Below are 23403 nucleotides of genomic sequence, written 5' to 3'. Positions count from 1 at the left end.
AATTATTTATGCGCTGACATCATAACAAAAATCCTAGCGGTGAGAAAAAACAACACGGGGTATCGATGTTTGATAACAATAAAAATAAATCGATAGATATTGTTGTGGTGTTTATTGCCAGCCGAGAAATGGTCACACTTTTTGTTGTTGTTTGAAAAGAGCAGACGTGCGCCTGTATCGCACTTTCTGCAAAAAGAAAAAACCAGTAAATGTGCAGGAAATCCGCCTTCAATTCTAGATTATCGAGTGCGGCACAATTTTTGCAACGCGGACGCGCCACTTTTATGCTCGGATGCCTCGTAGAGATGTGGATATTTTGTGATTAAAATTCTCCCCGTCTGAGGTAATTTTGCAAGAAAAAAAATGTCCGCCCCGCGGAAAGAATCGACGCGCACACCAATACTACGAAGCCACGCCGCCATACTCGTTGCATATAGTCATCTCTTTCCAACCAGGGGGACTGCGCATCCCGGCTGTGTGTGTGTAAAGTGCTTATTTTGAGCGTTGAAATCTGGTGAAAATTTGAAAAAACCAGCGCACAATGGAAAATTTTATGGATGGAAAATAATTTTCTCGCATATAATATTTCATTAGTTAGGTACCTGCTAACGTGCCTGTGTGCGGGATACGGAAAACTAAGTGCCGCAGGGTTGCATTTTATTATTGTGAGCGCGGGGTGAGATGGGAAATTGTGTGTGATAAGCGCTTTATTCAAAGATGACTTTTGCTTTATTTGTTCGTTTTTTCTTCTATCTAATAGTGGACATTACGCAGCGTTAATGAACGGTTTTAAAGAAGTTGGGTGTGTGTGTTTGTTTAAAGTCTGACCAGGGCTGCAGCAGCGGCACATGTGCTTCGTCGCCGGCTAATTTTAATTTTCCCGCCAAGCAGCGGATGTCAGTTCAATAGTGGGAACTCATCCAACCCTTCTTTCCGTTCCGCTCTTTTGCAGATGTCTCAAACATGAATGAAGGTAATTCAGCAGGAGGGGGGCATGAAGGGCTCCGCCCGGCCCCTCCTGCTGTGTCAGACCGCGTAACTTCTCACTCTACCGAAAAGTCAGTTGCAACAAACACCAAACCCACGAATACAACAACAACAACAACAGTTAGTTTAGCCGGAGCTGGAGCAGCAGCAGCAGGCGCAGCTCCCAGCGGCAACAGAGCAGGAGCTTTGCCGGCTTTGCGCCATCAGCACCATCACTATCCGCCCCAAGGAAAGGGAGTCGCCAGCAGTAGCAAGCCGCACCAGCACCAGCAACAGAAGCAGCTGCCCAGTGCGCAGCTGCCTGTGCCGCTGTCGCCCTTGCCGCCACAACAGCAAACGACAGAGGCAACGGCAGCCACGCCAGCAGCAGCAGCACTACTGCCCGCCCACTTCCACTCCACTTCCACAAGTTCCAACTCTGCCTCCAGCACCAAAAACATCATAGAATCCTCCGTATCGCCGCCGCAGGCCAAGCGTCAGCGTCTGGACAACGAGACAAACATCGTTGGGAGCGCCAGCAGCAGCAATATTGTTGGCTCCCTGTTGCCGGCATCGGTGGCTGCCAGCAGCGAGGTCAGCGGGGTTCCATCCACGGCCCTGCAGGACTTGAATGCGCTCAAGAAGCGCATACTGCAGCAGAAGTTACAGATTTTGCGTAATCTTAAGGAAAGGTGGGTTTGCTTCTTACATATCATTCTGACAGTGGCTCATATATTTCCCGTCCCTTATCAAGGCATCTTGAAAATGTGTCGGAATACTTTTACCTACAAAACGGCGGCAGTATGATGGACTACCCTGCGTGGCGCAAGAAGACACCAACCCCGCAGTTCATCAGCTACAGCAATGCGAATCGTATAGATCAGCTGGTACACGAGGATAAGCCGAGCACATCGGCAGCAGCAGCAGCTGCAACCCAAAATCAACCTACTAAAAGTAGTACGCCGCAGCAAGTCTCTGTGGAGGCGACGACGGTGGTCAGTGGAACCAGCACAGGAGCGACCACATTGGCTGGAAGCAGTAGCAGTAACACACTGAAAACGGTTAGAATCCTTCAGTTTATTCTTTAGTTAAAAGTTATTCTAGTGATGTTAAATTTCAACTGAGTGCCGTTACCGATCTATTTTTGATTGGTTCTGGCGAATTTAAAGGGATGTTCGCAGTTGCGAGGCATTTGTCTGAATGAATCATAGCGTATTGATTTGATTTAAGGTTTTTCAACATAAACTAATCCTTGGGTTTTCCTGTATCTTCCCACAGAATACGCAATCTCAGGTGCCAAGCAAGATTGGCAGCAGCACAGCCTCACAGTCACCCGCAACAACAGCCAGCAACGCAAACAACAGCAGCCCAGCAGTCTTAAGTACTGCTGCTACTGGTAGTGCCACCGTCACCAGCACAGCTGGTGGAAATCCGGTCGAGGCGAGCGGTAATGTTCTGCCACCGGAGGCGGAGATTAAAATCCCAGCCGTTGGGGCCACTCCCGTGGCCATTTCGACGAAGCTACCCGCCGCCGTTGTCCAGCTAACGCAGCAAGGTAAATTCGCCGTGTTCACCATGGCATTACTGATCTCTCTCTCTCCGCTCCCTGTTTTATTTTGTGTTTCTGTTGTGTTCGTTTTAACCAGAAAGAAAAATGTATTTTTCGTTGTTATTATGATTGTTCAAATTCAAATTGTAAAATCTATGCAAAAACTATAACCAACTCCTATACTCCGAGAAGAAACCGCGTAAAAACCGCGAAAACGCACGTCCTGCACTTAACTCGAAAGTTGTGACAAATATGATAGCGATATATTGTGGCCGCCATCGTAATGTGCATTTTACTAATAACAAAGCTAAAGTTTAACTAATAAACTACCCCAAATTCAACACAGTATTAAATAACATGCAACATATAGCCACACATAATCCTGTCCGTTGTAATGCTATTTATGATTAACAAAATTTTTGTATTTTATACGACTTCACATTTATTGTTTTCACATTTTATTGCTGACGCCTTCCTTACCATCCTCCTTTAACGCACACATCACTCTCAAACTCACCATAATTGTATATCCGTTATCGTTATTATATAGGTCACATACCCGGTAGACCTTTAGGAGGTCGTCACGGTATGGTCTTTGGTCAAATACCCGCTCCTCCTGCTGCCGTAGGAAATCCTTCTGTACCTTTGGTGCCAGGTGCTTATCGTTCGCAAAAACAACAAAAAAAAACAAAAATTATTTAAAAATTATTACACAACTAAAATTGTATTAATTTTTTGTGTTCTATTATCTTATATAAAAGCAAGTTTATGTGTTTACCTATTGAAGCATATATATATTTTATGATTTGCCAAGCAAAGTAGTGCATTCATTGATTGATGTGCCTTAAAATTGAATTAATTCTCTTACTTTGTTTTCATTTGTAAACTGTTTCCTAGAATTGGTGTTATAATAATATATTGCCCTTAGTTTTGATTGACTGATATTGGTAAATCTGCTGCTTACGACTGTTTGATTTCATTTCTTAATCGATGAATAATTGATAATTGTATACTTTGATTGATTGCGTTGATTTTGTAAGCAAGTTAGCATAACTAGTAACTATAGAGAAGGTGTTTCTCTTGAAACTTATCATGCGGTTGTTGGGGATACGATCATCATCATCATCCTGTCACATCATATTAGCTCTAGTCTAGTTTAATTCCCGCACCTAAAAGCGTTTTCTTGTCAGCTCTTAATAAATGCTCTCGAAAATCGTAGATGTGTGCCAGAGCGAAGCTCAGTTGCAAGTGATTCGGGCTGTATCAGTGGCAGGCATCCATATAGCTGACAACAAGAGATTCCATAGATGTCGGACAAAGTTTATAGAGAAAGCTATGGGCACCTGTGTCCAAGGCAAGCGCACTCTGTTTCACATTAACCTATAACCCCGTGTGATAACAATTTATAAGCTTGCCAGAGAAAATATGCAATCGGTGCTCCGCTTATCCATGTGGCAGCGATCTTGTTGCCAAGCAGCTGCTGCATTGAATTCGGGCTCCACATTTAGGAATAAGTTTTGCATGAAGAACCCATCTCTTTTGTTTTAGCAACTGATTCGCAACCGATTCTCATGTTTAATCTATTCAATTCCATTCATACATCATTATTATTGCTTTCCTGGTAGCGTTCTCTCTCTCTTTTGTACACTTGATGCACTTTCCAGCATGCCAAGAGTTGATCTTCTACCACCGACGATCGTTCCTGTAGCCAAAGTAGCCAAAGTATGCTAATCGAACTTGTCTATCTTGCCTTCTTTTCCAAGGTGGCACTCCGCTGTTACCCTGCAGTACATCTGTGGGATCGACGGCGACGCTTCGTCGCAACCAGGGACAAAACAATGCCTCAAGCGGCGGACCTACGGCATCCGGAGGAGCAGGCACTCCCACACCGCTCTACACGGGCAATGGTCCGGCAGCAGCTTTGGGTGGAAGCGGAGCTCTCACGCCCGGGACGCCAACATCGGGTAGTCTGCTCAGTCCGGCATTGGCACCTGGCTCCGCTACGCCGAACAGTGCAGCCCAGGAGTTTTCTTTTAAGGCCAAGCAGGAGGTGTATGTGATGCAGCGCATATCGGAATTACAGCGAGAGGGATTATGGACTGAGCGGCGCCTGCCAAAGCTGCAGGAGCCCATCCGCCCCAAGGCGCACTGGGACTACCTCCTCGAGGAGATGGTCTGGCTGGCGGCGGACTTTGCGCAGGAGCGCAAATGGAAAAAGAATGCGGCCAAGAAGTGCGCCAAAATGGTGCAAAAGTATTTCCAGGACAAGGCCAATGCCGCTCAACGAGCGGAAAAGGCCCAGGAGCTACAACTGAAGCGAGTGGCCTCCTTCATTGCGCGCGAAGTGAAGAGCTTCTGGTCGAATGTTGAGAAACTGGTGGAGTACAAGCACCAGACGAAGATTGAGGAGAAGCGCAAGCAGGCTCTGGATCAGCATCTCAGTTTCATTGTCGACCAGACGGAGAAGTTCTCGCAACAGTTGGCCGAGGGCATGAACAAAAGTGTGGCGGATACGCCTAGTCTCAATTCCAGCCGTCTGACATCGCCCAAGCGGGAATCTGATGGTAAGTAGCAATTCCCTTTACCGATAGACGGTATAGACTTTGGCACTTGATGATAAAATACACACTGAAACGTTGTTGTGGGCTATTTTTGAACACTTCGATGTTACCTTGGGATGGTCGCATTTGCGAGGCATTTGCCTGATGCTTTCACCTTCTGCAAACCTTTAATTCATAGTCAGCATACAGCTTCTTATTAAAAAATCTCTCCTTTACAGACGAATTCCGGCCAGAATCTGGTTCCGAAGATGATGAGGAGACCATTGCCAAGGCCGAGGAAGAGGCAGCTGATGTCAAGGAGGAGGTAAAAGCTTTGGCCAAGGAATCCGAGATGGACTTTGATGACTTTCTCAATGACCTGCCGCCTGGTTATCTCGAGAATCGTGATAAGCTCATGAAGGAGGAAGAGCAGGGTTCGGCGATAAAGACCGAAGCCGATGATAGCGACGACAGTGAGTTTGAGGCGAAAGAGGCCAGCGATGACGATGAAAATACCATCAGCAAGCAGGAAGAAGCTGAGCAGGAGATCGATCACAAGAAGGAGATTGATGAGCTGGAGGCTGATAATGATCTGTCTGTGGAACAGCTGCTGGCAAAGTACAAGTCGGGCAGAATCAGTGACCAGCCGCCAAGCGCCAAGCGCCGGAAAGTGGAGCTGGATTCGGACGATGATTCAACGGCCGTTGATGATTCCTCAGATGAAAGCGGCGAAGATGCTTCCGACGATGAAGATCTTTCGACTATTCTAACTGACACTGAAGTAGAGGATCCAGAGGACCAGGAGGATGGCCTTAAGAGCCTGATGACGGATGCGGGTGCAGCAGGAACTGGGACTGCCGGTGATGGCAGCACCGCGGCCACAGGAGGCGCTAACAAGGACGACATGCTCAACGATGCCGCCGCTCTGGCTGAGAGTCTGCAGCCCAAGGGAAACACCCTTTTAACTACGAATGTGGTGACACCTGTGCCTTTCCTGCTCAAGCACTCGCTGCGTGAGTACCAGCACATTGGGCTGGACTGGCTGGTGACGATGAACGAGCGGAAGCTGAACGGCATCCTGGCCGACGAGATGGGTCTGGGCAAGACCATCCAAACTATCGCCCTACTGGCTCACCTCGCCTGCGCCAGGGGCAACTGGGGACCACATCTCATTGTGGTGCCCTCGTCTGTGATGCTCAACTGGGAGATGGAGTTCAAGAAGTGGTGTCCCGGCTTTAAAATACTCACGTACTACGGCTCGCAGAAGGAGCGGAAGCTGAAGCGCGTCGGCTGGACCAAGCCGAATGCCTTTCACGTCTGCATTACATCCTATAAGCTGGTGGTGCAGGATCAGCAGAGTTTCCGCCGCAAAAAGTGGAAGTACCTGATTCTGGACGAGGCGCAAAATATCAAGAACTTCAAGTCGCAACGCTGGCAACTGCTGCTGAACTTTTCCACCGAGAGGTAAGTTTTATGCAATGAAAGTTAACTTTTGCCTGCCAGCACCAAAAATCAGTAACCATGCGATTGCTAAACTAGCATGGGGACTACGCTTGGGTGCTAAAATTAAATCCGCTATAATGCCGCATACTAAACCAGAGCATGCTAATCCTACCCTAGAATGCTTGTGGCCTTGTTTTGAAACATCTAACCAAGAAATCTTTTAAATCGAGTGGATTTATCATGTATGTTTGTTCTCTTTTCCATTTAATAGACGTTTACTCCTGACGGGAACACCGCTGCAAAATGATCTGATGGAGCTGTGGTCGCTGATGCACTTCCTCATGCCTTACGTTTTCTCATCGCATCGCGAGTTTAAGGAGTGGTTCTCCAACCCGATGACGGGGATGATTGAGGGCAACATGGAGTACAACGAGACTCTGATAACTAGATTGCACAAGGTAAGACCAATACAGCGACCTTTAGGCATGATGTTAATGTTATATTCTAGCACCTAAAAGCGTTTTCTTGTCAGCTCTTTTATATGCTCTTGAAAATCGTAGATGTGTGCCAGAGCAAAGCTCAGTTGCAAGTGTTTCTGCTTTCCTTTAATGGCAGAATACCATATAGCTGACTATAAATGAACTATTTAAGATTTAGGCACCTAAAAGCGTTTTCTTGTCAGCTCGTTTAAATGCTCTTGAAAATCGTAGATGTGTGCCAGAGCAAAGCTCTTACAATTGCAAGTGATATGAGTTTATGAATAACTCGGATCCATTTACATTGTGAACAGTCCTGCTAAAGGAACTTATGTTTAAGACTAGGCAAATGCACTCTGTGTCACATTGATTCTGAACCTCATGTGATGACAATTTGTTAGTTTGCCAGATAAAGGGGATGCGTCTTATCCATGTAATTAACGCCCAATTTGGCTCATTGCATTGAAAACGCATTTAACATATGCAGTAATTATTCTATTCTTTATATTTTTGCTAGCACCTAAAAGCGTTTTCTTGCCCGCTCATTTAAATGCTCTTGAAAATCGTAGATGTGTGCCAAAGCAATCTTCACGATAGCAAGTGATTTGAGATTATGAATAACTCTGATCCATTTACATTGTGAATAGTCTTGTTAAAGGAAGCTAAAGGAACTTATGTTTAATACTAGGCAAATGCACTCTGTGTCACAATGATTTTGAATCCCATGTGATGACAATTTGTTAGTTTGCCAGATAAAGGGGATGCGTCTTATCCATGTAATTAAGGCCATATTTGGCTCATTGCATTGAAAACGCATTTAACATATGCAGTACTCATTCTATTCTTTATATTTTTGCTAGCACCTAAAAGCGTTTTCTTGTCAGCTCGGTTAAATGCTCTTGAAAATCGTAGATGTGTGCAAGAGCAATCCTCACGATAGCAAGTGATTTGAGATTATGAATAACTCTGATCCATTTACATTGTGAACAGTCTTGTTAAAGGAACTAATGTTTAAGATTAGGCAAATGCACTCTGTGTCACAATGATTTTGAATCTCATGTGATGACAATTTGTTAGTTTGCCAGATAAAGGGGATGCGTCTTATCCATGTAATTAAAGCCTACTCTGGCTATTAACATTGAAAACGCATTTAACATAATAGAATTTCTTATATTATTATTAGCACCTAAAAGCGTTTTCTTGCCAGCTTGTTTAAATGCTCTTGAAAATCGTAGATGTGTGCCATACCAAAGTTCTCACAATTGCAAGTGATTTCAGTTTTTGTATAACTTTGATCCGTTTACATTGTGAACATTTCCAGTTCCGAAATAAAGTCTAAAGCTCGGCAAATGCACTCTGTGTCACATTGAATTCCAGCCTCGTGTGATGACAATTTGTTAGTTTGCCAGATGAAAGAGTGACGTCTTATCCATGTGCTCGATTTAATAATCAAGTTGATCACATTGAAAACGCTTCTTACACATCTTTTCAATATTATCACCACCCTTAATTTCAAACTAAATGCGCAGTAATTAGCATATGGCAATCGTTGCTCCTTGCAGGTGATTCGTCCCTTCCTACTGCGACGCCTTAAAAAGGAGGTGGAGAAGCAAATGCCAAAGAAGTACGAGCATGTGGTCATGTGCCGACTGTCGAATCGCCAGCGCTATCTGTACGAAGATTTCATGAGTCGCGCCAAGTAAGTTTCCAAAGATTATTGCCACAGTGTCGACGGATTTACTAATCTTTACCTATTTTCCCATTACAGTACCCGGGAAACTCTGCAAACTGGTAATTTGCTGAGTGTGATCAATGTTCTGATGCAGCTGCGCAAGGTTTGCAATCATCCCAACATGTTTGAGGTGCGTCCCACCATCTCGCCGTTTCAAATGGAGGGTATTTCATTCCACACACCGCGTCTAGTCTGCGACATAATGGAGTATGATCCGTTCACGGTGAGTCAAGGGAGTGGTTAACTCTCAACCTTATTCTTAGCAAAATGATGTTAAACTGTCACTGATAGTTGGGCTTGATCTATTTTGGAAAGAGTCGTAAACTTTACCCAGGATGTTCGCATTTGCGAGGCATTTGTCTGATTGGAATTACAACCCTTTACTATTTCGTAGATTTTCAATCCAACTAAATAACTAATGAGTCCTGTTTTTGTATAGCAAATCAACCTGGAGACTGTGAACCTACTGCTGCTGCATCTAGAGCAAACCATGACAGCCTACGTATCGCACAAATCCCGCCTGCTCGCCCCGCCTCGCAAGCTTATCGAGGAGATCGATACAGCTCCTCAGCCTCCGCCACGCTGTCCCAACGGCAAGTACCGCTTCCACGTCCGTGTTCGCAGTGCAGAGCTTGCACAGCGTATCAAGTTGAATGCGGTAAGGGTCGGTGCCAGTCCCGCCATGCGGATGGAGGGCACAAAGATTGTGCCCATGCGTAATCTGGTGCCCAGCGGAAAGGTGCTTAAACGTGTTAGTGGCAGTATTAATCCGGTGAATATGGCTCTGAAGCCGGTGGTAATCAACAGCGTTGTGACAACATCAACAGCATCGACAACATCCTCATCGCCCGCCGGGGCATTGAATGTGTTGGGCAACTCCAAGTTGCTTGGGGCACGACCACAAATAATGAACTCACCCACTCCCGCCAAGGTGGCAAAGACGATGCAAGATGGCAAACCCTTTTTCTACCTCACACCGGCCACCAATTCAGGAGCAGCTGGAGCCCGTTTGACGCTGACTAGCAAAACCACCGCAGCGTCGTCGGGAGCCACAACTAGCACCGGGACATCTCTGACAGCAGCAGCACCTAGCACAGCGCAGCAACTGATTAGGGATCCGATCGTCCGGGATCTGGCCACGCATGTGAAGAAGCAACAGAGCATTGCCAATGGAAAGGCCGAACCCGAGGAGGAAGAGACCGAGGCGGAGGACCCATACAAGGTGCAGGAGCTAATTCAGATGCGCAAGGAGCAGCGATTGGCCTCGCTCAAACGCATGGCCATGATGAATCGTCGCCGAACCGATGCCACGCCCATCTACGGCGCGGATTGCCGCGGTGCTATAGAACGTTGTATGCATGCGACCCGATCGTTGAAGCGATCCACATGGCAGATGCGAGGTTTTGCCAACTGCTGCACGGCGATGGCGCATCGAGATGGCTGGTCACTGAATCACCTGCTCAAGAGCTACGAGCAGAGGTGTGCGGACCTGAAGCCGCTGTTTGCCAACTTTGTAATCTATGTTCCTTCGGTGTGTGCACCGCGCATCCGTCGTTACGTGCAAAATCTTTCTTCGACGCACTGGCAGACCGAGCGGGAGATCGATGACAAGGTGGGACAGGCGCTGTTACCCAAGCTGGCTCTGCTGCATCCCATAATCTCTGCGATGACCACTCAGTTCCCGGATCCGCGACTCATCCAGTATGACTGCGGCAAGCTGCAGACAATGGATCGGTTGTTGCGCCAGTTAAAGGCAGAGGGTCATCGTGTTCTGATATTCACACAGATGACCAAGATGCTGGACGTGCTGGAGGCCTTCCTTAACTTCCATGGCCACATTTATCTACGTTTGGATGGTTCAACGAGGGTGGAGCAGCGACAAATTCTGATGGAGCGCTTCAACGGCGACAAACGGATATTCTGCTTTATACTTTCCACGCGATCCGGCGGAGTAGGCATCAACTTAACGGGTGCCGATACTGTGATCTTTTACGACTCAGACTGGAATCCCACCATGGATGCGCAGGCCCAGGATCGATGCCATAGAATCGGACAGACCCGCGACGTTCACATTTACCGTTTGGTCTCAGAAAAGACTATCGAGGTTAACATTTTAAAGAAAGCTAACCAAAAGCGCATGCTCAGCGACATGGCCATCGAAGGGGGTAACTTCACCACTACTTACTTCAAAAGTTCCACCATCAAGGATCTCTTTGCGATGGACCAAAACGAGCAGGACGAGACGAGTCAAGAGAAACCGGAGGACAAGGATAAGATTGTGGCCACGACAACTACTACCACGTCGGCAACGATGACACCTGGCCAAGGAGATTCAGAGAAGCAGTCGCTGCGCGCTTTTGAGCATGCTTTGGCAGCCGCCGAGGACGAGCAGGATGTTCAGGCCACCAAAACCGCTAAAGCTGAGGTGGCCGCAGATCTGGCCGAGTTTGATGAGAACATTCCCATTGCCGCTGATGAAACGAATGCGGACGGCACTCAGGTGGAACTCAGCAAGGCCGATCTGGAGATGCAGAATTTGGTTAAGCAGGTGAGTGTGGCTTGGGATTAGCAGTCAGGGTAATTTATTCACAAACTTGTAAATTTATGGCGTCTGATTACAACTGGCGGCTATTCCTGCTACCTTTTAATGGAAAATGCGCTGATAGTGCGATTTCAATGCAGCAAGATAGGCCCAGAGCACTCAGACCTTCAGACATAGTTGAAGCGATCCTTGACCACGCCTCGATTGTATCACTCAAAGTCTAACATTTTAATATTGAATAATATTCAAAAAGGCACTTTTGTGGCCACACTTGCTACTTGTATGGAATTCGTTTTTAAATACGGTTTCGATGCAGCAAGCGTGGCCAAGAGCAAGCTCCCATTGCGGAGGCAGACCTTCAGACATAGTTGAAGCGACCTTAACCCACGCCTCGATTGTATCACTCAACGTCTCACACTCTTCCACTGAAGATATTTGAATTTAAAGAAGTTTTACCATTGAACACACACTAATGTCGCAATTTCTAACCCATTTATAGCTCTCGCCCATCGAGCGCTATGCCATGCGCTTTGTGGAAGCCACCGGGGCGGCTTGGACGGCGGAACAAATGCGTGCCGCGGAGGCTGAACTGGAGGCACAGAAACGTGAATGGGAGGCCAATCGGTTGGCGGCCATGCACAAGGAGGAGGAGCTGCTCAAGCAGGAAACGGAGGCCGAGGAACTACTCACCTACAGTCGCAAGGATTCAAGCAATCAGGTTAATACCAAACAAGATTCCACTTCCAATAAGCGACAACCCTTGGTGAGGGTGATGCGCAGCGAGTCTGCTAAGAAGCTAACCAAGAGTATGAGTAGCCATAGCAACAATAATAGTAAAAGCAAGAAGAGATCAGCTCTGAGTAGTTCGTTGCGCGGTAATCGACAGAATAGCCTCAATTCAACTGCTCCAGCAGTATCTGGAACGGGATCATCAGGGACGGCAGCAGGGGCGGGGGTCAGCAGCAGCAGCACTCGGAACAGTAGTAACAGCAAGAGGGCGACGACGGGTGGCAAGACTACAACGACGGGGGTAGCAATTGGTCGGCGTACTCGCCTCCATTCGCTGGGCGCTGTCCATGTAGCCCATGTCCCAACACCGCCCACTAGAAAGACAACACGCACAGCTTTGGCTGCATCTGCAGCAGCTTCCGTCTTGGAAGATTCCTCCTTCATCATTGGAGAGCGGCCCAAACGGCAGTCGGCTAGCATTGCCATGAGCAAGATGCTGAAGACGCCGATAAAGGCGCCCAACCAAGTGGTGGCCACTGTAAAGACAACTCCACCAAAGCGTGGGCGAAGGGACAGTGTTGCCGTAGTTGCCACACGCAGTAAGCTGCTAACAAGGCGAGCCACCATTGCGGCTCCCTTGGCCATGAAGCTTAGGGATGAAGAGAGTGAGCATGATGACGAGGAGGAGGAGGATGAGGATGAGGATGACCAGCAAGAGGCAGAAGATAGCGAAGACGAGGAGGAGGCAGGAGATGTTACAGTGGACGATGAGGAGGATGAGACAGCTGACTCGACCGTTGAGGAAGATACAACCACACAAACTGAATCGCAAATGAACGAGGATGAAGATGAGGACGACGACGACGACGATAATGAGGAAGATGGTGAGGATGAAGAAACGGTTGATAACGTCACCGAAGATTCTGAGCTCGAAAGCAAGTCCACATCCAGCTACGCCACAGCAGGTGATTTAGATGAGGAGCAGCAAAACGAAAGCTTGGATGGGTGGAATGCACACGAGCAGGTGCAGGACACTACCATGACGAGCTCCACGTACTACAATGTGAGCGAGGAGTCGGACACAGATGAGCACAACGATGGCAAAGACCAACAGCAGCAGCAGCAGGCATCGGATAAGAGCGATGAAAGCGAAGCTGTTGGACATACGCCGCGCACGCGATCCCGCGGCTCTGTGAAGATCAATCTGTGGACACTGGACGTGAGTCCCGTGCCGAGCACAATGAACAAAAGCGCGGCAAAGAGGACGCCCCGCAATGAATCCACACCCAAGGTGTCGCAGAGCGAGCCGCGACAGCGACGAGTCCCGGCAAAGCGACCGTTGTTGAAAAATAAGGGCGATACGAACAACAAGTCCCTCGGTTCCGTCAACACGTTGCATCGATGGATAAGCAAGACACCCCGGGTGATGCTGCGATCCACACCGGTAACGAACTCGCCAAGCGCGTCCTCTAGCGGAGCCGCTAGGTGATGATCCTCCTACTCTGCCTCACAGTCATCATCATCCCTCAGTCAGTATTATCAGCTAGCTGTGCCTGCTGCGTTCGTTTTTAGTTGGCGACGAATCCTCTCGAGAACGCCCCATTGCTGTTCCTACTGTCACTCTGGGCTGCTGCGACACAGAAACGAGTATTTAATAGACTGTAACGAGTTTCCTTCTATCATAATATGTGTGTTAAGTTAGTTAGGCGGGCGCGGGAGAGGGGAGGTTCTAGGATAACAAATTCATCAAGAGATCACAGCATTGATAGATATATATATATATAGGTTCCCAAAGAGTTTACAACTCAACTGGTTTAGGATAGTAAGACATCTCAGAGTGTACATAGAGGTATATATATATATCATCATCCTAGTTGGTAGCATCAGCTCCAAGCAGTATCCAACATCCAGGCATTCGTACGGATCCGAATTAGGCACATCTTCGATTATTGTTCTAAAATTTCAATTTTCAAAAATTAAAAAACTTGGGGGTACATACACACACACACACACTCCTCTCCCAAAAGAGAAATTTCTTTAGTTCTGTAAGTCTAGGCATTAACTCTATATACTAATTGTTAAATATTTTTGCATTCTATAATTTATTTTGTACTCGTAACTTAACAATCTACAGACTATGAGCATAGATTGACTAACCCAATAAAACAGAGAACTCATTACGTATATGCTTTTAAAAGTATAAAGAATCCATTGATTGTATAACAAAAAAAGAGAATAACTTAAAAAAAAAAACAAAACAAAAACAAACGAAAGAAAGCTAAATCTAAAAGAAAACTAAAAAGACGTTGTGGTTTTTATTTACGGACTAATTTCGTGCGTTGAATGAAAAATCCCCCTTTAAAAAGAATATAAGAAAAGGAAAGAAAAGAATAAGCGAAAATCGACAAGAAAATATTGTTGAATATTATGTTCTGTAAAACAAAAACAAAAATGTAGAATTCTGTTTTGGTGTCGCAGAGTTGTAATACCTCTTTAGTTATATGTATTTATATAAATATCTGTACAATCCCCAATCAAGCGCCGTACGAAAGATACGAAATTGTTCGGAATGAAAGCTACAACGCCATCAATATTTGTTCAATGTTGAAACAAAGACTAGTTTCTAATTTCTAAGCCCCCCATCAGCCAGCCCAACCAACACCAAAACAGAGTTGCTATATATCTTGAAAATAATGTGGAACGTTTATTCTTTTCTTTGAATTTCTTGCCTCCTCCTGTGGTGTGGTCTTGGTCCAGGTCTGGATATCGCGCAATACCATGGAACAGATGCCGGTAAGTGTGTGTGGAAGGTGCGGGTTACTTAAATATTGGTTTATGGTGCTAATCTTTCTTGTGAATCCTGATTAGATGTGGTGTCCGCCCACGCCGCCGCAGGATAACGACAACGATATCTATATCGATTACTCGCTGTCGTTCATGTACGACCTGGATCCCATTTCTGAGTCTGAACTGCCGCCAGTCTATGTCCGCAAGGAGCACAAGCGATCGCGCACAGATGCCGGTTATGACGGCAGCCGCCGCCCAAATAAGATGCGGCGTGAGGATAACTATGTGCCGCCCAGGTCACTGTTCGATCGTCCCACACCGCAGCTGGCCCGTTTGCGTCGCGAACTGAAGAGCCAGCGATTCCGTGGCAGCTTCAAGCCAAACTCACCAATTCCCGGCCTGAAGCCGCAACTGCCGGCCAACAAGCCACTGACTGAGCCCGAGGCCATGGCTGAGTGGTGCATCTTCGAGGACATTGCCATACTACATGTTTTGGTGAATTTGCAGGGCTTGCCCTGCAGCCTGATGCTTCTGTCGCCCGGACAAACGCCCAACTGGGATCTCGTCTCCGAGATGGTCAACTTTTGCTCCAAAACCTATCGCTCGGCGCGACAGTGCCGCTGGCGCTACGAGACCCACATCCAGCCGAGGGAGGAGGGCAAGGTGGTGGAGAGTCCCAAGAAGCAGAAGAAGCTCAAACCTACGCTGCGCACAGAGTACCTGAAGAGTCCGCTGCGTTATCTGCGCACCACCCAGCTCTATGCCAGCGACAACAACGCTTCCTTCTACAAGACCATGCGCTCCCGCTTCGATAGCATCAAGACGGCATATCTGAAGAAGGCGCCGCCGCCGAAGCGCCAGTTTAGTGCCCCCAGCCTAATGAATCCCAAGCATATGGAGGTGCTGCAGGAGTTTGGAATTCAGAACTATGATCAGCCGGTATCGCCCCAAAACATTGCGGCTATGAAGGCAAATAAGATTAGGGAGAAGCAGCGGGGACAGCAACAGCTGCCGCCGCCGCCGGTGAGTCAGCAGGTGCAGCAGGTACCACAGCAGCAGCAACAGCAGCCGCCACCTCCTCAGCAACAACAACAGCAACAGCAACAGCAGCAGCAGCAACAAGTGGTGGTGCAACAACAGCAACAGGTGGTGCAGCAACAACTGCCCACTGTAGCGAACGTCCAACAACAAACTCTTCCCGTTCAGCAATCTGTGGAACTTGTCCAACAGCAGCAGCAACAGCCCACGGCCACCACGACAACGGTTTCTGTGCCTGCGGCTGGTGGCCAGTTGCAGCAGCTCCAGATCCAACATTTGAGTGGACCAAATGTCGCTAATGTCACCGGGCAGCAGACAGCCATTCTTCTGCACCAGCCCCAGCAACAGCTGCGGACGCATCCCGGCCAGCAGGGACAGACAACCACACAGCAGCTGGTCAAGACCATTGTGGGTACCTCCTCCAGTCTGACGGCGGGTCAGTTCCAACAGCTCGCCCAGCAGTCCGTTCAGTCCGGTTCCGGTCAGTCCAGTGTCAGCGTGGTCCTCACCACTCCTGTACAGACACTTCCTGCTGTCGTTCAACCCCAAACAGGATCCGCCGGTGCTGCCCAGATTGTGTCTATCTCATCGCAGGGCACGCTTCCGGTGAACAGTCAGTCGCCGCAGCTTGGCAGCATAGTGCAAACGCAGTCGCTGCCCCAGGTGGTATCAGTAAGCACGCTGCCCACCGTGGGCACAGTGCTGACGACCACTGCCAGTGGCCAGCAAGTGCAGCAGCAGCAAACCACGGCTGTGACTACTCTAAACACGGCCATGTTGCGGGGCCAGCGGATTGTGTCTTCAGTGGCAGGGAATACCCTCCAGCAGCGCACCACAGCCGGTGGTCAGTCCATTGTGTCCATGCCGACACTGGGGCAGGGCGTAAGTCCCGCTCAGTTCCAGACACAGCTCCGCTTGGCCGCTGTTCCCTCGTCGTCCGCTGCTCACCATCAGACCACGCAGCTGGTGACCACCAAGGGTATTCCGGTAAGCGCACTACAGCAGGGCGGCAAGACCACTGTGATACCGGGCGGCACTCAGCAACCAGGGGGAGCGCACATACAGCTCTATCGGCAGCGCAGCCTGAAGGTGCTGCAAACGACGCAGACGGCCACAATAGGAGGAGTGGCAGGTGGTTCTGCTGGAACCACAACTAATCTGGTGCAAGCCGGCGGCACCATTATTCAGACCAACAGCATGGCCACGCACGTGACCAGCCAGAAAGTAGCAGCAGTGTCCGGGATGCCCGGTACCTCCACCACCGTGCAGGCGGGAAATGTGGTCAGCAGCGTTCAGATGCACGGCCAGGCCAGGACACAGTTCATCAAGCAGATGACGGCCGCTGGAAAGCAACAGCTGCAGCGGCAGGTGGTGAGCGCCGATGGAACGACGACTACGACTACCGGTGCTGGTGATATGTTGCTGGTAAAGCGGCATAACATATTGGCTGCCCAGAAGGCGCAGCAGGCAACGGGAGCTCTATTCACAACGACCACAGCTGCCCAGCAGCAGCAACAGCAGCAAGGTCAGCTCCCAGTGGCCGGTCAACCGCAACAGGTTACACAGCAGCAGATTGCCTCGCTTGTGAAAGCCTCCACAGCAGCGGCGGCCAGTGGGAGCAGTGTCAGTGCCGGTGGTGTCACAGTTTCGGCCACAGGACCCACCGTCCAGGCGGGCAGCGTGAATATGACCCTACCTCAGCTGAAGCCGGGCAGCCAGATCAAAGTCACCGTGCCCAATCAGATGCGTCACTTGCAGATGCCGCAGCAGCTCACCATGCCGCGCAAGATAAGTCGGATGACGCAGTTGGTCACCGCTAGTGGACAGCCGACGGCCACTAATATTGTGGCCACGACGGGACAACAGCAACAGCAGCAGCAGCAGGGTGTCACAGCAGGCACACTCCCCACGGTTCAGGCCCAGCAGCAGCAGCAACAGCAGCAAAAGGCCGGAGGCGGCAGTGTCCAAGCACAGCTACTGCATATCCAGAACACCAAGGCGCTGCCGAACTCGGTGACGGTGCAGCAGATCCAGCAGGTGATGCGGAGTGGACAGCAGGGCACGTTGGCCACCACGAACCTGGTGCTAGGCAAGACGAGCGGAGGACGAGTGATTCCTGTTTCGCAGCCCAACCAACGGCAGACCATTCAGGTTGGTTAACTCGCACAAACATCCTCTATGCATCAGTTAACAAGATATTCTCTATTCGCAGGTTGTTTCGGCTGCCTCCGCCCAAGCCCTGGCAGCGGGCAACATACGCACCCATGTTGCTGGTCCGAATATAGCCAGTGCTCTGAAGGTGGCCGCCTCGGGAGGAGCTGGTGGCCAAACAACGCAGCAGACGCTAATAGCTGCACTGCAGCATAATCAGCGACAAAATGCCAGTCCTGTTCGCTTGCAAACCACTGCCGGTGGCAATCTGCTGGCGGTTGTGCAGCAGCAGCAGCAACAGCAACAGCAGCAGCAGCAGCAGCAACAACACACGAGCATTGCAGGACCCACAGCGGGACCGGCTGAGGTGATGACCATTACACAGACTACCACATCGTTGCCCACAGTTAGCAGTCTGCAGCAGCAGCAGCAGCAACAACAGGGTGGCGGCGTGTCACAGCCGACAACACAACAGGTACGGAAGTTGGTGCAGAAAAAGATCATAATACGCAGCGAGAAAGAATAACGTATGGGCAGGGCCGCCAGACCACGTCATCACCGGCGGAGCATCACGAGCCTCATTACCACCAACTCAGACTCGAATCCCAATACCACCACCACCACAACTGCCACAATTGTCACCGCCACCGCCACAAACTCAAGCCAATCAGTGTGATTCCGATTTCAAGATCAAACCAATCTCAAATAGCTCATCCCATGCCAATCCTCATGCATTCAATCAGTCAGCCAGTAGTCAATCATTGCTAAATTGATCTCAATTTCTGTCGATTGGTTTTGCAGCCATGAATGAGCAAGAAGGGAACGCAGGGAACCGCTCTCTAAGGATGATGAGAGCGCTGCCAAGTGAGACGCTGAAGACGACGATCATCATAGATCGCTCCTCAAGCAGCTCAATGCATGTGGCCGCCGTATTACTAATCTTATAAAATCCATAGCTTAAGTAAATCTCTTTTAAAATTGTAAATCGTAGTTTAAGATAAGGTCTCGGCCCCCAATTCCCCATAGTGCAGTATGTATATTCGTAAATCTAATTCAGATCTATCAGATACTACATAGAATTATCCTTATAAATATTTTTAGCTTTTTAAGTACTTACAAATAACTTATATATCCTTTAGTATAATTAATGAATAAACATCAAATACAAATTATGTAAAAACCAAAAAATCCTCCTCGGCAATGTGCCGGTTTTGTATTAATATACTTTTAAAATGTAACCCCCAAAACATAAAATAACCATATCTTTGGGAGCTGACTGAACCAAGTCAAAGGTTGCCATACCGTTGTCCGTTTCCATGACGACCTTTCGCCCCTTTTCGAACCCCAACAGACCGGGAACTGACTCAGAATTGGAATTGCAGTGGTTCCAGCTGAAAACAGTAGCAACATGTCGCTGTTCAATGTCTGCAGCTGGTGGTCTGCCCAATGCTCCGATCCTGGAGACGAGTACGATGTGGCCAGCTTGCTGTGCGCTCGATTTGGTCTGGAGGCCCAGGAGAAGGACTACATCATAGTGGGCTCACAGACGGGTCAGCTGAGTATCTACTATCCGCACCGCCGGGGTTACAATGCCACCGATTTGCTGCTGGAGACTCAGATGGCGGCCCCCATCCTGGGATTATATGCGGGGAAGTTTAGTGGGTGAGTAACCTTTAGAACAAGGAAGCTTCAGCAGGAGATCATGCCAAATTCATCCACAGGAATGTACGCAACGAAAATGCCAACCAGTTGGGCGTGCTCTTGCCGAACGCCATCGTTATATACAATGTTCTGGCTATCGGCGGACTGGCCGAACATGGCGCTCAGCTCCGACTCCAGTTGCAGGCGGAGCACAAGTTCCAGCGTGTGGCCTTTGGCCTATGTCAGGGTCACTTTGGCCAGGTGAAGGGTCGCGAGTTCTTCTGCGTGGTGCATTTGGATGGAACGCTGACCTTCTACGAGCAGGATGGCATTTCCTACGAGTGCCGTTTTCCTGGTCACCGTGCCCTTCCCGCTCCGGTGGCCTATTGCGAGCGCACGGATAGCTTCTTTCGGTTTAGCGCTACCTGGGATCTGCAGTGCTTTAGCTATCAGGATCTGTCCCATTCGCTGGTCACTAAGAGCAGCTATCAGCCCACCTGGACGCAGTGCGTTGGCGAGGGGATTGTCGATATGCGGGTGGTGCAAGTCAAGGAGTGAGTATGGAACTTAGGGAAAGCCCTGAAAGTATGCCCCGGCTTCTTGGATCTACCTCATGGTTTGGATATGGATAATGTTTACTCACGTTTCAGGAACTGCTCCTATATTATGATCCTGGGCGAGCGGAACTTCATCTCGCTGGATGACAATGGCAAATTTAACTTTATGCTGAAGCTGGACTATGCTCCCAAGTGTTTCCACAGCTTTGTGGTGGGCTACTACTGGGGTGAGTCTCTCCCTGGAGTCATATATCTAACTATTCCTTAACTGGCTTACATTTTTCTAGAGCCTGGAGCCCGTCTGATCACCGCCATCGTTTCGGACTCCTCCAAGCTGCACCTGTATGAGGAGGCCAATATTATTTGGGCAGCGCAATGGCCAAGTCAATCTCCCGCTCCGGTAGCCATTCAACGCTCCAATGTCCAGGGCCTAGCTGGTGGCATCGTTACTCTGGGCGCCAAGGGACAACTGGAGGTGGGCTATTTGGGTGCCGATCCCTACCAATTTCAGGTGCAACCCCTAAACATGGAGGAGCTGAGCTTCGCCCAGGCTCACAAGGAGCTGCAGCAGCTGGAGGACGAGATCAAGGAGGCGGTGGATGTGCGCGATATGGACGCCCTGAATCAACAGGCGGCGGATCAAGTGCGTCTCAGCTTCAGTATCCAGCAAGAGGCCTGTGATGATCTGGATACACTGTTGCTGGACGTGCCGGCCGATGTGGCCGTTAAGGAGCTGCCCTCTGCCAAGGGTTTGCTGCGCTGCAAGATCAAGGCGGAGCTGGCCGAGCTGCAGGTGGTGTTCCAGATGCCGAATGGCGTTCGTTGTAGCCAGGACACCTTGAGCTTTGTGGACGTGGCAGCGGGCACCAGTCATGAGTTTAAGTTGGACTTTTACATAGCAGAGTTGTTGCATGTCCATAGTACCAAGGTGGAAGTGGTGGCCTCCTTTGTGAGTCCTAGGGTATGTAAGAATGTTATTAGTTATGGGATTTCCTGATTTAACTCTTTCTGAATTCTTTGCAGGGCATTCCAAGGGTCATCCAGCAGAGTGCTCATCTACCTCTGTCCATGTTCTATCGCCTTTGCCAGCCCCAGAAGGCGGCTGGTATCAAGTTGACCTACAGCATCACTAGCCGGCATGTCATCCCCAAGTTGTTCACCTTTTTTGGGGAATTTCTAGAGGAACACAGCGATACCCATGCCCTGGGTTTACAGCTGCTGTGCCCGGGGCTGGAGAAGCAGTCAGAAGTAATTACCGTGGTGGCAGCCAAGAACTCCAATCGCATACGCATACAATCGGATTATGTGGAGACCTTTGCCATGATCCTGGAGCGTATTGTAGAGCGCACCCTTCAGCTGGATAGCTCAGCGGGATTGATAAAGATGGACAAGAAAAAGCCTAAGAAGGGAGTCCTCAACCGCTGTGTTGAGCGCCTGATGGCAGCTCCCTTTATACCAGCTCAGCCCATTCTTCATAGGATTGATGTGCATTACGAAACTCAGCAAAGCATAAGGAAGCAAACGGTCAGAATCGAGATTTAGAGATAGAAATTTGTATGTGTAATACCTATAATTTTCCTATCCTAAGGACCAACTGGAGGACCTGTGGCAGCAGTTCAAGAGCCTTCAGCGTCAGCTCCAGGAGCAGTCGGAGGGCGAACCCAAAGAGGCCCTTACCATGCAAATCGAATCTAACTATGACCAGTTGATCCTGGAGGGTGATAAGTTGGTGGAGATACGACGTGATGAGCGCAAGTGAGTATATGTATGTACATGTACGTGGAGTGTTCCAACAATTAGGTGGTCATCAGGGCATTCCTATATAAAGTGCCACCTCTAGTCCTCAAACACACTCAGATAATTGATGTAATTATACCTCTTACTTGTTTTTGATTAAGGGTATATTGGACATTTAAATTGGTTGTGTGCTTTTTTTAATTTTAATTTAAAATAAATACCTTTATATTCATTTTTCTAAAGTCACAATTCTTTTTAGTTCCCTATAGTCCTTTGAATAAATTTCTAATAATATAGTGTGCACAAATCCCTTCTCTATACCCTATAGGATATTCTGCCATTATTTTTCGTGGTGTGTGGTACTTCAAACTAATTTTTATTGATTTCAGACAGCGCTGCGACCTCAATTGCGCCGTGGCTTTGGCCAAATGGATTATTCACGCACTGAACCTGGAGGAGCGCGGGGTCAATGTTGTTAGCTCAGTGTTGAGTGTCCCCATCGAGGATTGGACTGAATTGGTAAATTCATTCAGAATTAAGTATTAAAAATTATAATATACATATATATTTTCCCCTAGAGTTGGGAGGAATCGATGGCTCCCGGCATCGATATGCTTCATCATTTCGGGCCGCTGACTCGGTCCAAGTCCACTTCGACTCACGGTTTGCTGGATGCCAACGCCAGCTCCAAGGATAGTTTTGATTATAGTCGATTCCGTCGGCACTTTGCCACTCTCTTCGATCGTATTGTGCGCCTGGCATCCACACCAGCTGCCATTAATCCCGCCGAGGTTACAGCTGAACCATCGTCGGAGGAGAAGCCACCGCCACAGGCTCAGCCACAGCAGGTGGACGAAATTGGAAACATGCAGCGCATGTTGGGCGAGAAGGGTTTGCCATTGGCTCCACCCAAGCGTAAAACTAACATGAGCAGCTCTCTGGAGGCCGTGGAGGACGATGAGGAGTATGATGAGGATGATCTTCGCGAGGATGTGGGCTATCGGAAAGATTACGGAGCCACCGACGAAAAGAAGAATCCAGCCAACGCAAAGAAGCGATCCGAATGGGTCAACGAGGACTTTGAGCTGCCCACCACCGAGGAGCTGTTCAGCGACTTGGGCATCTGGTGGTAGGTCTGGCTGGGATTGGGGAAACCAGTAACAATAAACGTGCAAACTGTCAAAACAGAGATCTTTATTGGACGCTCACCTGGACGCTGGATGACAGTCTGACGTCTGACAGCTGCTGGGACCGAGATTTCCGATTTTGGCGGCGATAAAGCTTCGTAATCGGAATTTGCATAACCAGCAATGACGGCCAGACAGCCAGTCAGCCCTCCAGTGTCCGGTCTCTCAGTGGGAGTGCAGAGATTTGTGTGGACAGGACGGGGACAGGCGGGACAGGAACAGGAACGCAGACTCGTTTATGATGCATAGCCGCAGATAAAGCAAGATAAAAGTCAGAGGGACGACCGGGCAGAGGCTTCACTGTGGCCTGTATCAGAGTGGGATGTAA

The 23403-nt window shown here is 48.8% G+C and overlaps 2 protein-coding genes and 15 non-coding genes across 19 annotated transcripts; all 17 read left to right on the top strand.

Annotated features, from left to right (window-relative positions):
- Positions 1–129: 129 nt before the first annotated feature.
- Positions 130–19207, top strand: dom (domino helicase). Of its 3 annotated transcripts, none has more exons than XM_086831610.1 (15): positions 130–343; positions 953–1658; positions 1721–2027; positions 2245–2521; positions 4279–5079; positions 5295–6519; positions 6770–6956; positions 8537–8673; positions 8743–8929; positions 9146–11254; positions 11748–11966; positions 14735–14770; positions 14846–17953; positions 18015–18428; positions 18755–19207. In XM_086831610.1, the coding sequence occupies exons 2-15, from the start codon at positions 964–966 to the stop codon at positions 18758–18760; spliced, it is 9708 nt and encodes a 3235-aa protein (XP_086687736.1). In that variant the 5' UTR covers positions 130–343; positions 953–963; the 3' UTR covers positions 18761–19207. The 3 variants fall into 3 exon arrangements, with proteins under 3 accessions (XP_086687736.1, XP_086687737.1, XP_086687735.1); XM_086831611.1 differs by lacking the exon at positions 18755–19207 and adding an exon at positions 3066–3170 and having other exon boundaries at positions 18015–18562; XM_086831609.1 differs by lacking the exon at positions 18755–19207 and having other exon boundaries at positions 18015–18615.
- Positions 2064–2173, top strand: LOC147643950 (small nucleolar RNA Me28S-Am2589). Its single transcript, XR_015271373.1, has one exon. It is a non-coding gene; the product is annotated as a small nucleolar RNA Me28S-Am2589 (small nucleolar RNA).
- On the top strand, positions 3680–3812 carry LOC147643949 (small nucleolar RNA psi28S-3316). The gene has a single exon (XR_015271370.1). It is a non-coding gene; the product is annotated as a small nucleolar RNA psi28S-3316 (small nucleolar RNA).
- On the top strand, positions 3869–4022 carry LOC147643948 (small nucleolar RNA psi18S-841/snoR66). Its single transcript, XR_015271380.1, has one exon. It is a non-coding gene; the product is annotated as a small nucleolar RNA psi18S-841/snoR66 (small nucleolar RNA).
- LOC147643947 (small nucleolar RNA Me28S-Am2589) lies at positions 5120–5228 on the top strand. The gene has a single exon (XR_015271372.1). It is a non-coding gene; the product is annotated as a small nucleolar RNA Me28S-Am2589 (small nucleolar RNA).
- LOC147643946 (small nucleolar RNA psi28S-3378) lies at positions 6557–6702 on the top strand. Its single transcript, XR_015271382.1, has one exon. It is a non-coding gene; the product is annotated as a small nucleolar RNA psi28S-3378 (small nucleolar RNA).
- Positions 7005–7137, top strand: LOC147643945 (small nucleolar RNA psi28S-3316). Its single transcript, XR_015271369.1, has one exon. It is a non-coding gene; the product is annotated as a small nucleolar RNA psi28S-3316 (small nucleolar RNA).
- Positions 7155–7290, top strand: LOC147643944 (small nucleolar RNA psi28S-3316). The gene has a single exon (XR_015271384.1). It is a non-coding gene; the product is annotated as a small nucleolar RNA psi28S-3316 (small nucleolar RNA).
- Positions 7319–7458, top strand: LOC147643943 (small nucleolar RNA psi18S-841/snoR66). Its single transcript, XR_015271376.1, has one exon. It is a non-coding gene; the product is annotated as a small nucleolar RNA psi18S-841/snoR66 (small nucleolar RNA).
- Positions 7490–7623, top strand: LOC147643942 (small nucleolar RNA psi28S-3316). The gene has a single exon (XR_015271368.1). It is a non-coding gene; the product is annotated as a small nucleolar RNA psi28S-3316 (small nucleolar RNA).
- Positions 7662–7801, top strand: LOC147643941 (small nucleolar RNA psi18S-841/snoR66). The gene has a single exon (XR_015271377.1). It is a non-coding gene; the product is annotated as a small nucleolar RNA psi18S-841/snoR66 (small nucleolar RNA).
- On the top strand, positions 7833–7966 carry LOC147643940 (small nucleolar RNA psi28S-3316). The gene has a single exon (XR_015271385.1). It is a non-coding gene; the product is annotated as a small nucleolar RNA psi28S-3316 (small nucleolar RNA).
- Positions 7995–8134, top strand: LOC147643939 (small nucleolar RNA psi18S-841/snoR66). The gene has a single exon (XR_015271379.1). It is a non-coding gene; the product is annotated as a small nucleolar RNA psi18S-841/snoR66 (small nucleolar RNA).
- On the top strand, positions 8156–8291 carry LOC147643938 (small nucleolar RNA psi28S-3316). The gene has a single exon (XR_015271383.1). It is a non-coding gene; the product is annotated as a small nucleolar RNA psi28S-3316 (small nucleolar RNA).
- Positions 8319–8458, top strand: LOC147643937 (small nucleolar RNA psi18S-841/snoR66). The gene has a single exon (XR_015271375.1). It is a non-coding gene; the product is annotated as a small nucleolar RNA psi18S-841/snoR66 (small nucleolar RNA).
- LOC147643936 (small nucleolar RNA Me28S-Am2589) lies at positions 8968–9077 on the top strand. The gene has a single exon (XR_015271371.1). It is a non-coding gene; the product is annotated as a small nucleolar RNA Me28S-Am2589 (small nucleolar RNA).
- Positions 19208–19317: 110 nt separating the features above from the next.
- On the top strand, positions 19318–23073 carry BBS9 (Bardet-Biedl syndrome 9). The gene is made up of 8 exons (XM_020959786.2): positions 19318–19615; positions 19675–20148; positions 20245–20378; positions 20439–21112; positions 21175–21675; positions 21740–21906; positions 22278–22407; positions 22467–23073. The coding sequence occupies exons 1-8, from the start codon at positions 19362–19364 to the stop codon at positions 23019–23021; spliced, it is 2889 nt and encodes a 962-aa protein (XP_020815445.2). The 5' UTR covers positions 19318–19361; the 3' UTR covers positions 23022–23073.
- The last annotated feature ends 330 nt before the right edge of the window (positions 23074–23403 follow it).

Source organism: Drosophila serrata, unplaced genomic scaffold, assembly GCF_035046125.1.
Source record: "Drosophila serrata isolate PLE 108 unplaced genomic scaffold, ASM3504612v1 contig_240, whole genome shotgun sequence".
Lineage (NCBI taxonomy): Eukaryota > Metazoa > Arthropoda > Insecta > Diptera > Drosophilidae > Drosophila > Drosophila serrata.
Note: the sequence above shows the minus strand (reverse complement) of the source record. Positions and strands in the feature narration are given on the sequence as shown.

What these genes read in the sequence shown, in the direction of transcription:
- dom (XM_086831611.1), top strand. Translation starts at nt 964, where the DNA reads ATGAATGAAGGTAATTCAGCAGGAGGGGGGCATGAAGGGCTCCGCCCG. An exon ending in TGCAGAATTTGGTTAAGCAG is followed by an intron (nt 11,255 to 11,747) that starts GTGAGTGTGGCT and finishes ACCCATTTATAG; the next exon opens with CTCTCGCCCATCGAGCGCTA. An exon ending in ACCAACGGCAGACCATTCAG is followed by an intron (nt 17,954 to 18,014) that starts GTTGGTTAACTC and finishes CTCTATTCGCAG; the next exon opens with GTTGTTTCGGCTGCCTCCGC.
- BBS9 (XM_020959786.2), top strand. Translation starts at nt 19,362, where the DNA reads ATGTCGCTGTTCAATGTCTGCAGCTGGTGGTCTGCCCAATGCTCCGAT. An exon ending in TGTGGTGGGCTACTACTGGG is followed by an intron (nt 20,379 to 20,438) that starts GTGAGTCTCTCC and finishes ACATTTTTCTAG; the next exon opens with AGCCTGGAGCCCGTCTGATC. An exon ending in CCTCCTTTGTGAGTCCTAGG is followed by an intron (nt 21,113 to 21,174) that starts GTATGTAAGAAT and finishes AATTCTTTGCAG; the next exon opens with GGCATTCCAAGGGTCATCCA.